At 43.4% G+C, this 12,937-nt stretch overlaps 1 protein-coding gene across 8 annotated transcripts in view; it reads right to left on the bottom strand.

Moving 5' to 3' along the window:
* ABLIM1 (actin binding LIM protein 1) overlaps positions 1-12,937 on the bottom strand; it is a 192,467-nt gene that overhangs the window by 73,355 nt on the left and 106,175 nt on the right. For all 8 annotated transcript variants that reach the window (XM_059852013.1, XM_059852012.1, XM_059852008.1 and 5 more), the window contains one exon: positions 848-974. In XM_059852013.1, coding sequence (XP_059707996.1) covers positions 848-974 — 127 coding nt within the window. The remainder of the gene's footprint in view (positions 1-847; positions 975-12,937) is intronic.

Consider the following 12,937-nt stretch of genomic DNA (forward strand, 5'->3'; position numbering starts at 1 on the left):
CTCTGGGGTTGAGAAGAATTCACAGTCTAGCACAAGCAGACAGTTTTTGTTCACTTCAGGAAAAAAAAAGCCTTTGGTAGGTTGCAAAGATATAAGCAGTTACTTTTAAGTGTAAGGCAATGTAGTATTTTAGTGGGAACAAGGAACATGCAGTGAAAGTGGAAAAACTAGTCAGCCTAGGAGCATTTCTCAGGCACTGGATTTTTTTTTTTTTGAGAAATTACAGATGCTACTTCTTATAAATATTATACACACCCGAATGACAGGTTTGTGAAATGTACACTTTTTCCTCATTTTTTCTCTCTGCTATATGCCTGAAGGGGGAAAAGGAATCTGTATCTTCATTTCTGCTCTTTTATCATTTCCCTATTCTCCTCCCCTACACCTTCTTGCACTCAAAACCTTCTTCATTAGTTTCTTTTATGGAGATAAGAAATACAATGTCAGGTGAATCACATCATCACATTTACTCTATTATCTAGCAAAGGTAAGAAATGGACAAATTCCTATTTTTTTTCCCCTCAAAATCACATGTTGGATAGCAAAATGACACAATGCTTTATCTGGCTACTATAGAAAACATGTGCAACAATCCACCTAATTCTCTATGGGAATGTGGAATTATACCTCTTTCAGACTGGTATTGAATATAGACTGGTATCATTAAACATGAGCTTTCAGTTGCACTTGGCAGCTCAGCTCTCCTCACTGGGAACAAAGACTTTGGTGTGCATGAAAAGATGGTCAAAACAGGACTTCCAGATGTGAATTTTGCTGCAAGCCCTTCTCTGCCAGCAGCTAAAACTGTGCCACGAGTTCAGAAGAGAAGCAGACAGAGGTTACTCACTTGCTGATGTATTCCCCAGTCAGGACCTTCCCGCAGGCCTTGCACTTGAAGCACCCCAGGTGCCACTGCTTGTCCAGGGCTAGCAAGGCTTGTCCATTTTTGATGTCTCTTCCACAGCCAGCACAATCTGCAAACAAGCAGACAGATGCATTTGGTTCATTAACCTTCAGGAACTGCCCACCTGTCACAGCGTTTGCTAGCCAAAGGGATGACCTGCCCAGCAGTGCAAAGGCACATCTTCCTGTCCCTAAACCCTTCCCAGGTCCTGCACAGAGACCCAGCCTTTCTCCTTACAGACATTCTCAGTGGATGAGGGAAAGTAATTCGTGTTGTTTATGATTCAAAGACCACCTGGCAAGCTCTGTACGAACTTCAGATTCTGTCAGGAACAAGCTATGAAAAAGTCCTCACAGCAGAGAGTTCCTGTCTTCAGCACAGTGTCTGTGCTTTGGCTTTAGCAACACCCCGAGAGCTTGCACGGAGCTGAGAGAGCAGGGCCAGGACTGGTCCTGTCCCCGGTGGGTGGCAGCAGAGCCCCGCGTGTGGCACGGCGAGCAGGGACACACCTTGCTGCAGGGACAGCCCTGGCACACTCCTTGCTCCAGGGCACACACCTGCCTGCAGGGACAGCCCCCAGGGCACACACCTGACTGCAGGGACAGCCCCCAGGGCACACACCTGCCTGCAGGGACAGCCCTGGCACACACCTGCCTGCAGGGACAGCCCCCAGGGCACACACCTGCCTGCAGGGACAGCCCTGGCACACACCTGCCTGCAGGGACAGCCCCCAGGGCACACACCTGCCTGCAGGGACAGCCCTGGCACACATCTTCCTGCAGGGACAGCCCTGGCACACACCTGCCTGCAGGGACAGCCCTGGCACACACCTTCTTCTAGGGACAGCCCTGGCACACACCTGCCTGCAGGGACAGCCCCCAGGGCACACACCTTCTTCTAGGGACAGCCCTGGCACACACCTGCCTGCAGGGACAGCCCCCAGGGCACACACCTGCCTGCAGGGACAGCCCCCAGGGCACACACCTTCTTCTAGGGACAGCCCTGGCACACACCTTCCTGCAGGGACAGCCCTGGCACACATCTTCCTGCAGGGACAGCCCCCAGGGCACACACCTTCTTCTAGGGACAGCCCTGGCACACACCTTCCTGCAGGGACAGCCCCCAGGGCACACACCTTCTTCTAGGGACAGCCCTGGCACACACCTGCCTGCAGGGACAGCCCTGGCACACACCTGCCTGCAGGGCACACACCTGCCTGCAGGGACAGCCCTGGCACACACCTTCCTGCAGGGACAGCCTCCAGGGACAGCCCAGGGCACACACCTTGCTGCAGGGCCAGCCCAGGGCAGGGCTGACAGCCCTGTCACTGCAGTGGGAGTGTGTTGCCATCCATGCACAGCCAGGGGAAACTGAAGTTCTCCTGGTCTCTAGCTGGCAAAAGGACTCTGGCTCAGGAGTTTTGGTCCTTTCCTGGCAGTCACTTTTCACTGCAATCAGTCCTGGAGGACCCTGATGGCAGAAAGGGAGCCAGAAGCCAGGAGCACTCTGTCCCAGGGGGTGCCACAGTATCTCATGTTCCATCAGAGATCTCTAGCTCAGCCCCAAGCTACCGTTCCTCTCCCTTCAAACATCAAATACTCAAAAAGATTTCCTGTTTAGGGGCAGTCCAGCACATGGTAAGATCTGAAGAGACTGATGTGGCAGGCAGCACTGAACTGCAAGGCTTGTGCTTCTGTGCCCAGCCTCAGGGGACAGAAGGACTGAGGGAGGGGAGGGCCTGGAAGCCCAGTGAAGTGGAAAGGGAATGCCCATCAGCTGAGCCACTCAGGGAAGCCACAGAGACAGCCTGGAACAAAAGATTTCCCAGATATTACAATCCCCAGGCTTGGTGTTCCTTTGGTGAATGCCTGAAACATCAACAAGTCACAAGAAATGGAGACAAGCAGAACTGAGCAATGTGAGCTGCTAAAGCCCAGGCAGCAGGGACACATCACCCTGGCTCCAACACTCAAGCTGACTGAGCAGGCACAGCCCAAAACCCTTCATCTCCTCATGGATTTAAGCCCAGGCAACACCATGCCTTGCCAAAGGGCAGGTCCAAGTTTATTATCACAGCTGATAATGAGAGCAGAGTCAGTCCTTCTGAGTAAAGGGCATGACTTTGGATAGTGGGCCAAAAGAGCCCCAAATATGTGCTGCACATTCCTGCTATCCAGGAATCCAGCACTGCATGGCCCTCTTCCTATCAGCATTCTTCTTCTTCCCCAATCCCCTAAAAAAGGAGGGGAGGGGCACTAAGAACTGTGGTATCTTGTGACAAAATGCAAGTCACAGACTTGACACAACTTGGACTTGAAAAGCAGCCCTGAGATGTCCTAATACCAGGACTTTGCTCTAGAGGACACACGTTACAAGCTGAAATGATGAAATGACAAGGAGTGACACCATGTAATGTATCCCTCTGCTCTGCCATGACAGCTGAAGGCTCCATGCCAGTCTGGGATGACAGCAAGGGCTGGAACAGGTCACCAAGGGAGGCTCTGGAACCTCCAGCACAGGGAGAGGAAGGGACAAACACGTGTCAGGGTGGCTTTGGCACGCTGATCTCTTTGGTTTGGGGAGGATACTGCATCACCTCTTGAGGTCCCTTCCAGCCCTCATTTCCTTCAGCTAAATCTGAAACCATGCAACCTGACTTGGACTGTGAGAGCAAATGGGATCTTCCCCCCAGTGCCAGTGGGTGCTGAGCTGCAGTTTGAAAACAGCCCCCATTTCCCAGCCCCCTGGCACTCCTGCTTCCTCCTGGTGTGCCAGCCTCCATAGCCAACCTGGGGCCTGGCACACTGGGATGCATTCCCTGAGATATTTTCCATGCTCTTTTCATTTTTTTATGGGAAACTTTTTTCATGAAGCTGAAATTTCTCAGAAATGGAATCAATAAACCAATTTTTAAAACACCTAATTTCCGAGGCAGTGGGAATAGAGAAACTGCTTTACACAAAAGGTCTGCCTAGTCCAGCATCTTTATTGATGCCAAAACCAGATACATGGGGGAAGTAGGGATCCATGAGGTACCTCTGACTGTTTGATTGCTTCTTTGTAAGCTAAATCACATAAGTCTGAGCACCAGACTTAGTGTTGTGCTCATGTTTAATACAGGGCTTGGCAGCATCCTTTATTATTCTATAACACCAGTAACATCTACCCTCTTTCTGGATTCCTTGAAGTGTTTTGCAAAAGGAAATTAACATCATTTCCATTCTGCTAATACAACAGACACATTGAATGTCTAGAAGCAAAGAAAACTAATAGCCCAGTGCTGCTGTACTAGGCTGAGATGGCTTTTAAATAAATCTGATTTTAATTCTGACAAAACTGTTGGTATATACATGAAAAGCTTGCAATTATCATTATCTCCTAAAATAGAAAGTGAATAGGGCTGGGCTGGGCTAAGAAAAGACCATTTGTTCATCCAAATTCTACAAATAAAAGCCATTATGATCTCAGGCCTGCATGAGGCACATTTAAGCCCTTGGCTGAATGTCACCAGAGTATGCAGGCAGGATCTCAGTATCACATTAAGCACAATCTGTACCTGTCTAACCTATAACTAGCACATGCTGCAAATAAAAGGGCTGTGAGGTAAGAATAGTGGTCCACAACCATATTCCAGAGCAGACTGAAAAACCTGACAATCCTTCCTGAATTTGTGCACAAAGGTTCCCACCCTGGTGCTCTCTGGCTTCATACCTGGCTCTAACAGACTGCACCCCTTGAATCTGAGCTTTCTTGCATTTTCTTTTTGCCATATCACCTGGATTCTTCCTTACAGCCATGCCTTGCACATGACACATCCAGCAGTGCCAAGATAACAAAGAGGAGGAGGCAGACAGTGCAGTGTGCTGGTGAAAATGCAGAGAGAGCAGTACAGCTCCCACAGGCACTTAGATATATGTCATATTTGACATGTCTGGGTACAAAACAAAATGCCTGGACAAAAGAACTGTGCTGTGGAGTCAGCCAGCCCAAAAGCACGGGAAGGTGGGGGGACAGGGCATGCCACTATAATATAATATATGATTTAGACTTCCACTCTCCAACCACCTTTGGCAGCCCCACTAAAAGACACAGGTCAGGCTGAGCTGCCACCCATGACACCTTGCTTGTAAAGATATGAGAAAATGTGTTTCCCTTTTTAGCATCTGCACCACCCCAGACATCCAGGAGTGAAGCATCCTGCACAGCAAGCCATTTGTCACTGTCTAAATTAAGCAGTGGATTTTCTGCCTTTGCCTCCCTCCCCTGCTCTCAGCCAATAGTGCACAGGTGAGCTCAGAGCTGATGCAGCTCTGGGATTAACCCTCAGCACACAGAGTAGGACTTTACCCACTCCCATGTGGATTGCTTTACAAATTTAATAGCAAGTATGTCTTTATCCCACATTCTCTGCTCACCCCATATGATTTTTGAAGGAGAAACCATCTCTGTGTGCTTTGGTCCTAATAAAGAGGGGTATGCAAAGTCATGTGAATGATTACACCAGCTCTGCTCCATGCTGGGTTAGCTCTGTGAACAAAGCTAATAGCAGTCTGATTTAATTAAGTCACCAAAGAGTTCATTTCAATCCTGATGGCCATCAGAAGCACATAGCTAACAGATAAAGTCTGAAGCTGCCACAACCCCCACAGGTCACAGGTATTTTGTAGTCATTACTCTCCTCCTGTAACTATTTCCCCTCCTTATAAAACATTGATATGTGAGCTTAGCAAAGACAGCCCCAGCAGGCTTCTGTTCTGAAACAGGAAAATCAGGGAACAGTTGGGGAGGGGGAGGATTTTAGTTATTATTTTAAAACTTAAAAGAAACAATAAGTTTTCATTGGACTTACACAGAAATACATTGTCAAACATAGCTGGACCTAAAGAGCAAGTGATTTGCAAGTGATGAAAGAGGCAAATATTATCACTGGAGTCAAGGTCAAGAAATCTCTTGTGTATAAATAGCTCTTAGTCACCTTGAGAAACAACTTATATCCCAGTAATTCTTCTGTGGCAATTTGAAGGTTGTGCAATTACAATTTCTCATAGAGGTGGGGAGACCACAGTTTTTTCTCAGTCACTCTTTAACAGATCAGGCAACACCTTCTAAAGCCTTGCTTTAAAATTGAAAGGTTTGATGATATCATGCAGGCTTTTCCAGATCTTCAAGATATTTCTGACAAAGCTAAAAATACAAACTCACCACGTTCACAGCATGACAAATGTTTTCAGAGTCTAAAGCACAACCATTTGGTCACTGAGGCTGTGCTAAGTTCTGGGAGTCAGAGAAGGACATTCAATATTGGGAATTTTACATGCAGGGTTTCAATGTGAGCACGTAACTCAGGAAATCTGCTGCCAAACCCCTTCTCTCTGCCACTGCAAGGATGGGAAGTGTTTGTCAGAACAAATTCACTATTGCCCTTTTGCTGAAGGCAAAACAAACCCACATAAGCAGCCTTGTACTCTTGAAATCTAACAATAAGAGGCTGGGCTCATACAATGGAGGGAAATAAATTTCCCATGGGAAGTGCAGTATAGCTTAGACAGTTTATTATAAATGGCAAGTTGGGAAAAACTGATATTTTCAAAACAAGTAGTTAGAGAAAACAAAACTATTTGAGTTGATTAAATAGGAAAAGAAGTCCCAATGGCATCAACTGGCATTCTTTGCTTGCAGCACAAGTCCCTGGAACCATCTGAGTGCCCAACACTGACTTGTCTTTTTAAGAGACACGTTGCTGTACATCCTGGATGTATCAATAGACCAGTCACTAGTGCTGTCCCCCGGGGGCCAGTGTGGGGCCCAGTCCTGTTTAATATCTTTATTCATGATCTAAGTTGCACCAGGGTAGGTTTGTGTTGGACATGAGGAAGAATTTCCTCAGAGAAAATGTGATTAGACACTGGAATGGACTGCCTGGGGAGGGGCTGGAGCTGCCATCCCTGGAGCTGTCTAAGGAAAGCCTGGATGTGTCACTCAGTGGCATGGTCTGGCTGACACAGTGGTACTGGGGCACAGGCTGGACTCAATGAACTCAGAAATATTTTCCAGCCTAAATGATTCTGTGATTACTGCAAATTGCTGTTTCATCACCTGGTTTAATTTGAAGTGATTCAGAAGGTTGACTGCTCTTCCCCACCCCCAGTTGGGTCTGTATTGATTTAAGTGTTTAACAGAGAAAGGCAATTCCTTATTTCCATATCTTTCTACTCCTCATTCCCAAAGGAGACCAAAACAGATGACCTTCTGTCACATCACTCCAGCAAACTGTCCCTGAAAAAATTGTATCACCAAGTTAACCAATCCCAGTTCCCTCTTCAACCCAAACTTTCACACAGGTATCTGAACTGAGAATAAGAGAGTGGATGAAACAGGAAAAAAGAGCAAATATACTACCCACAATTAAAGAGAAGAGTTTTTAATTGTCCTATAAAAGAAATCTAAAGCTTTTGGGTTTCTTCCCATCCCAGCACCCCCAGAGCCCCACCTGTAAAGCTATTCTAAAGGAGAAACCAGAGACAAGTACGTATAAACTGAGGTCAGTCTTTTATCCCATCATTTCTTTCACCACATTTCAGTACTCAGGTAACTCCTGCTGAATTTAAAGTCACAATTCCCACTCACAGTACCCCAAGAGAACTGCACCATTATCTCAGAGCTTCATTGTTCAATACTCAGTCCATGGACAGCACATTGTGTCTCTTCATTTGCAGATTACTTTGGATGATTTTCAACTGTTACTCTTGGAAAACAAGCAATTCCAACAGGGTGCAAACTCCCCAAAATAGCAGTGAAACTTACCACAACCTTTAGGAAGGTTTTTATGTCTGTATAACATATGGCCAACTAAGGTCTAGCTAACAGCTAATTCACTTTTCACATTCTTTTGAAGTGACCTCTGATTCCTGACTTACTACCTGGCAGGCTCTCTGAGCATGACAATTCCCAGACACTCCAGTCCCTGGGGATCTCCTCTCTAGCTGTTCTCCAGGCTAGTGATCCCTGCTCATGCAACACCCATTTACTGAGGAATTCCTTGCACCTCCCCCAGGACTTCCTTTGGAATTAGCTCTGGAGCAGCACTCCTCCAGTAAAACCTGAGGACATGGATGTGTTTTGATTTCCAAGTTCAAGATGGGGTTACACGCAGGCAAATAAGAACTGACACATATTTAGTGCTGTCCAATTTAGTGCAACACAAAAGCATCCAAAAGAAATGGGGAAACTGGACTGCAAACACCTTCCTGAAGGACAGTTATTTTTTTGAAAGGAATTTTCTGACAGAAAACTCATAAATCAGAAACTTCCTGCCCTGCCACAACTATATTTTAAATACAGTTGCTGCTCTATCTTTATCACCCAGGGGTCAAGTTTCTAACAAAGCTTCTATACCTCCAGAGAAGGACTGAACACAATTTATCAAGCAGCATGAAAATACTAGTCCTTATAAACTAGGAAATTGATGTGCAAATGGAGGCTTCTTGAGTAGTTCACCCATTTTTCTGAGTGAGGACATAAAGTGAAATAAAATTAATCCTAGAAAGTAATTCAAATTATGAAAATGCTTCAAAAACTGCAAGCATTCTTCAAAAGAATAAATCATCTTGAAACAATCATACAAATTGGCCAGTGTCATTAAAAGAACTGCATATTCTTAGGCACAATCTAATGGCTTTTGCCAGAAAGGAACTCTGCTTGGGTTTGCATCATTTCTTGAACTTTTATCATGTCATGAACATTGATTTGCTTCTTTTATTCTTAAAAGGGGGGATGGGGTAAAATTTTAGACCCACTGTATGCTGTATTAAGTATCTGCCCTGCAAGGTTATTACAATCAAATTCAGACTAAAGAAATGGAGAATTAAATAGTGGCATTTAAAAATTAAAGGATTCCATTTAAAATCTGAATTTAAAGTTTTAAATAAATCTGAGTTAGAAGTGGGATCTGAAAACAAAGGGATAAACTTGCTTCCCTTTTCCTATTTAAAATTGGGGTATACAAGATGTCCCACTTTCAAAATTTTTAAGGTCATGGGTGATCCAAAGTAATAGTTTTATAAGCTACAGACTCTTGAAAAATATAAATTCCAGAAGTGAAATATATTTTAATTCATTTACATTCTTCGTGTGTCTAGCAAGTTTCTGAAAGTAAAAAATATCTACAGATACTTTATGCATTCTAAATAAAATTTCAACTTTCATTCAAATAGAGTTTGACAACTCATTAGCAAAAATAGTTGTTAGGGAAAAATATAGATGTTAAATAATATGATGACTTTATGCAGAGCTGTATTAGTTTAAGTAGATGTGTACAGATATGAAGTACCCTCATGTTTATCAATTAGCATTTTATAATTAAAAATCTAAATGTAATCCAAGGTTACAATCAGTCAGTCTAATCAAGGTTTCCTGGGTTATTGAACAAACCATGATTAAAATCAATGATTTAAATCAGTGTTTGAAATCAATCAACAGTGATGTCCACAGTATACTTTTATTCTATGGCAAACAGGAAAAAAAAGAGAGATGGGACAACGTGTGCCCCTTCTGTCCAGTTCCCCAAACCCTCAACTGAATCTCCAGTAGCTAAACACAGGCTTGAGTGCCCCAGAGAGATGGGAGTGCTTCTGCTGCTGTGAACAGACAAGCCAAGAAGGAAATAGGAAAGTTTTTGTGTTACAGCACACAAAAAAACCTAAATGCTCAAGGCTCAAAATTTTAAAAACTTAAAAAAAAATGCATGCTCACAACCAAAACTGTTGAGCTTCTCTAAGTTCCCCAGGGCCCTCACTGAAGTTGTGGATACTGTGGGTGAATATTCCTTAAGACAAAGTGAGCTCAGTGCCAAGGACCTGTGAAGCTTTGACACAGTGTGAAACTGGAGAATATCTCCTAAGAATGAGCTCAAAATCATGTGCTGGATGTTGCTCAACACCTTTTAAAATCACTGCAGATATCTTGCTTAGCAACAGTCAGCCAACTTTCCCCTGCACTTTTGAATTCTCTCTGGAATTGAAGGAGTTTTCAGAGAGCTCCAGGAAAAAATTATAAAGAACAAAATAATGAAAAATTACTCAAATGTGGTTGAACAGTTACAAATCCAAGCTGCAGACCTTTCCCAAGAACTACGATTAAAAGGAATTTTTCATCCATTTTAGCTAAATGGAGAAGTTTGTGATGCTTATACATCAGCTCTGACATTACTTTTGAACACTGGCAGCAATCACTTATATTTTTATCTAATGAAAGGACAGTTATGTCCTGACTATAGGATGCATTAAGAATTATGGATCCTTTTAAAGAGGACTTCAAAGTAAATTTGCTTCTCCATTTTGATGCTCTGTTGTTTCAAATACAATGCTACTTTCTGGGCAGTGAGGCAAAAGATGACTCCTATTTTTTCTTTTTTCTTTCTCATCTCCTCCTCCTTCAGCAGGTATGGTATGTTGGCTCTGCTTTACTTCAGTATTTCCAGAACCTTGTTGGAAGTTTCATTTATTTCCTGGGAACTTCACTGCCTGCATCTTTTTCAAAGAGATAAGGCTACTGAATAATTAGCAAAACCACCTTTTTCCCACAAGTCCATTAAGCATTAAGCTCATTATTTATATCACAATAGAGCAGAGATCCCCAGTTGTGAGGCCAAATCCAACCCTGTAGCCTCTGTACTGATAGGCATGAAAGCATTTGTCCCAAAGAGCCAGAACATAATGTGCAGAGCAGCCAAGGACAAAGACACAAACCACGACGTGAAATCTCCACGTGGACGCCGGCTGCTCGGGGAACAGCTGCACCAGGATTATCCATGGAGCACTCTGGAAACTCTGCTCCACCTCTTGGCTCTACTGTAATGCTCTGTACTCACAGGAGAGACTCTTGCAAAGAAAGGGAAGCTGAAATATCTCCTTCCAAACTGTAGCCCTGTGGTGGTGTTTCAGGGTCCCCAGGACGAGGGAAGAGATGAGAATCTTGACTCCATGTTTCAGAAGCCTGATTTATTATTTTATGATATATATTATAAGAAAATGATATACTAAAACTATACTAAAGAAAAAGAAAGGAGACATCAGAAAGCTAGAAAGGAATAAATAATAAAATCTTGTGTCTGACCAGAGAGTCTGACACAGCTGGACCAAGACTGGTCATCAAGTAAAGACAATCCACATGGAGCCAATCAAAGATGCATCTGTTGGTAAGCAACCTCCAAACCACATTCCACAGCCATCAGATAGTTATTGTTTACATTCCTTTTCTGAGGCTTCTCAGCTTCTCAGGAGAAAAATCCTAGCGAAAGGATTGTCACAAAATGTGTCAGAGACACATCACCACTGGCATTTACAGGGCACGAGTTTCTGTTTCACTGAAAAGAAACAATGGTGAAGGTCTTTGTCACCATGTTGAAAGATGAATTTTTCAAAATGACAACTCCTGTTAGGTGATTGGAATGCTTCAGTTTCTTTTGGATAGGGAGGTTTGTCCCAGAAAACACTCTTTTCACTTGAAATGCAATTTCTTAGCTAGTTCATGTACATCACTAAAATGATCCAATGTTTCAGCAAATAGATAATCAGAAATAACTAAAACTTCCAGACCAGCACCCAGATAATGAACCAACAGAGAAAGGGCTCAACCTCACAGAAAATGACACAGCATTCTTATTACTGAAGAGTTTTATTGTGGAAATAGTGAATTTTCCGAGGAAAAAAAGCTTGAGGAAGAGGGACTAAACCATTTTCAAAGACATGTGTAGTCTCTTCTGGATTCCAAAGATGATGCCTGGGCCAGAAGAGTGCTGGCTCGAGCTCCACACCCTGCTGGCACCACCTCCTGTGTCTGTCCCAAGTGAGGGGATCTCTGTACAGCTGCTCTGCTCTCAGCTGGACTTCTCACAACACCTCTTGTGCATTCAGGAAAAAATGGAAGCCAGTGTGGTACTTTTTGAAAATTCAGGTCTGACTAAACTGGAGCCTTGTTTTCAAAGTCTGCATGAGTTCATTTACCAGCTGCCTTGGGGAGAATTCACTGATAAATGCCCTAAAGGCAGGCATTTTATGCGACTGCACAGTTGCAGTTTTGCCCAAAATTTAGAAATAACAGGGGCCTGCACAACTGGTTTTCTGGAGAGACAACGTGGACCTTAAACACAGTGTGTTACCATGCAGCCAGAACACAAGAGAGTAGAAAGAACTAAAGACAGCACAAACCAGGCAATCATGATACCAAATACAAAACCTGGGCACTGCTTAAAACATAAATAGCAATTACTGGGATATATTATTGCAGTACTCCTTTATAGGGCCACAAAGAAAACAATTTCATGTCTTTGACAGAATCTTGAACTATCCAAGGCATCAACACCTCACTTCTAGTCAGTGTTATCTACTTGTCCCCTGTTTCTGTGCTGCTCTACATCTGTCCCAGTCACTTTGCTTTAGAGTTCACATGCCATTTACCAAGCTGTCATATGAAATAAACCAATAACAAAACCAAACACCACTCATTTCATTTGTCTGCCAAGAGATTTACAGGTATTTGTTATTAGATTTCCTGCTGAATGAATGAAGATCCCAAAGTTAGTGCACTGTGTAATTCTAGCAGTAGCCAAGGAATAGGATTGATTAAATTATAAATTATGATTACTCTGCCGCATTTGAATTTTAAAAATTTAGAATAAAAATAGAGTCACTGAATTGGTTCTTCAAGAAAATAGCTGTAATTTCAGGTAACACATGTGCAGTGAAAGAAATACATTACTAATATAAATGAGGTAAATAAGTACTATAGACCCAACTAATACTAAAAAAAAAAGAAAGAAAATTATTTATTTAGTATTTTCCCATCTGATTTTCACTGCTGTGCACTACAATAGAGTGTAGCAATAGTCAGGTTCATGTTATTCAAGATGTTAACCCCTGTACTCAGACACATTTGATTTCCCTTGAAATCAACCAAGCAAAGCTGTCAGTAAGTTTTCATTTGTGTGAAGTAATAGACACAATGGAAAATGGCATGTCAGCATTAATGCAGACA

This window comes from Haemorhous mexicanus, chromosome 7, assembly GCF_027477595.1.
Source record: "Haemorhous mexicanus isolate bHaeMex1 chromosome 7, bHaeMex1.pri, whole genome shotgun sequence".
Taxonomy (NCBI): domain Eukaryota; kingdom Metazoa; phylum Chordata; class Aves; order Passeriformes; family Fringillidae; genus Haemorhous; species Haemorhous mexicanus.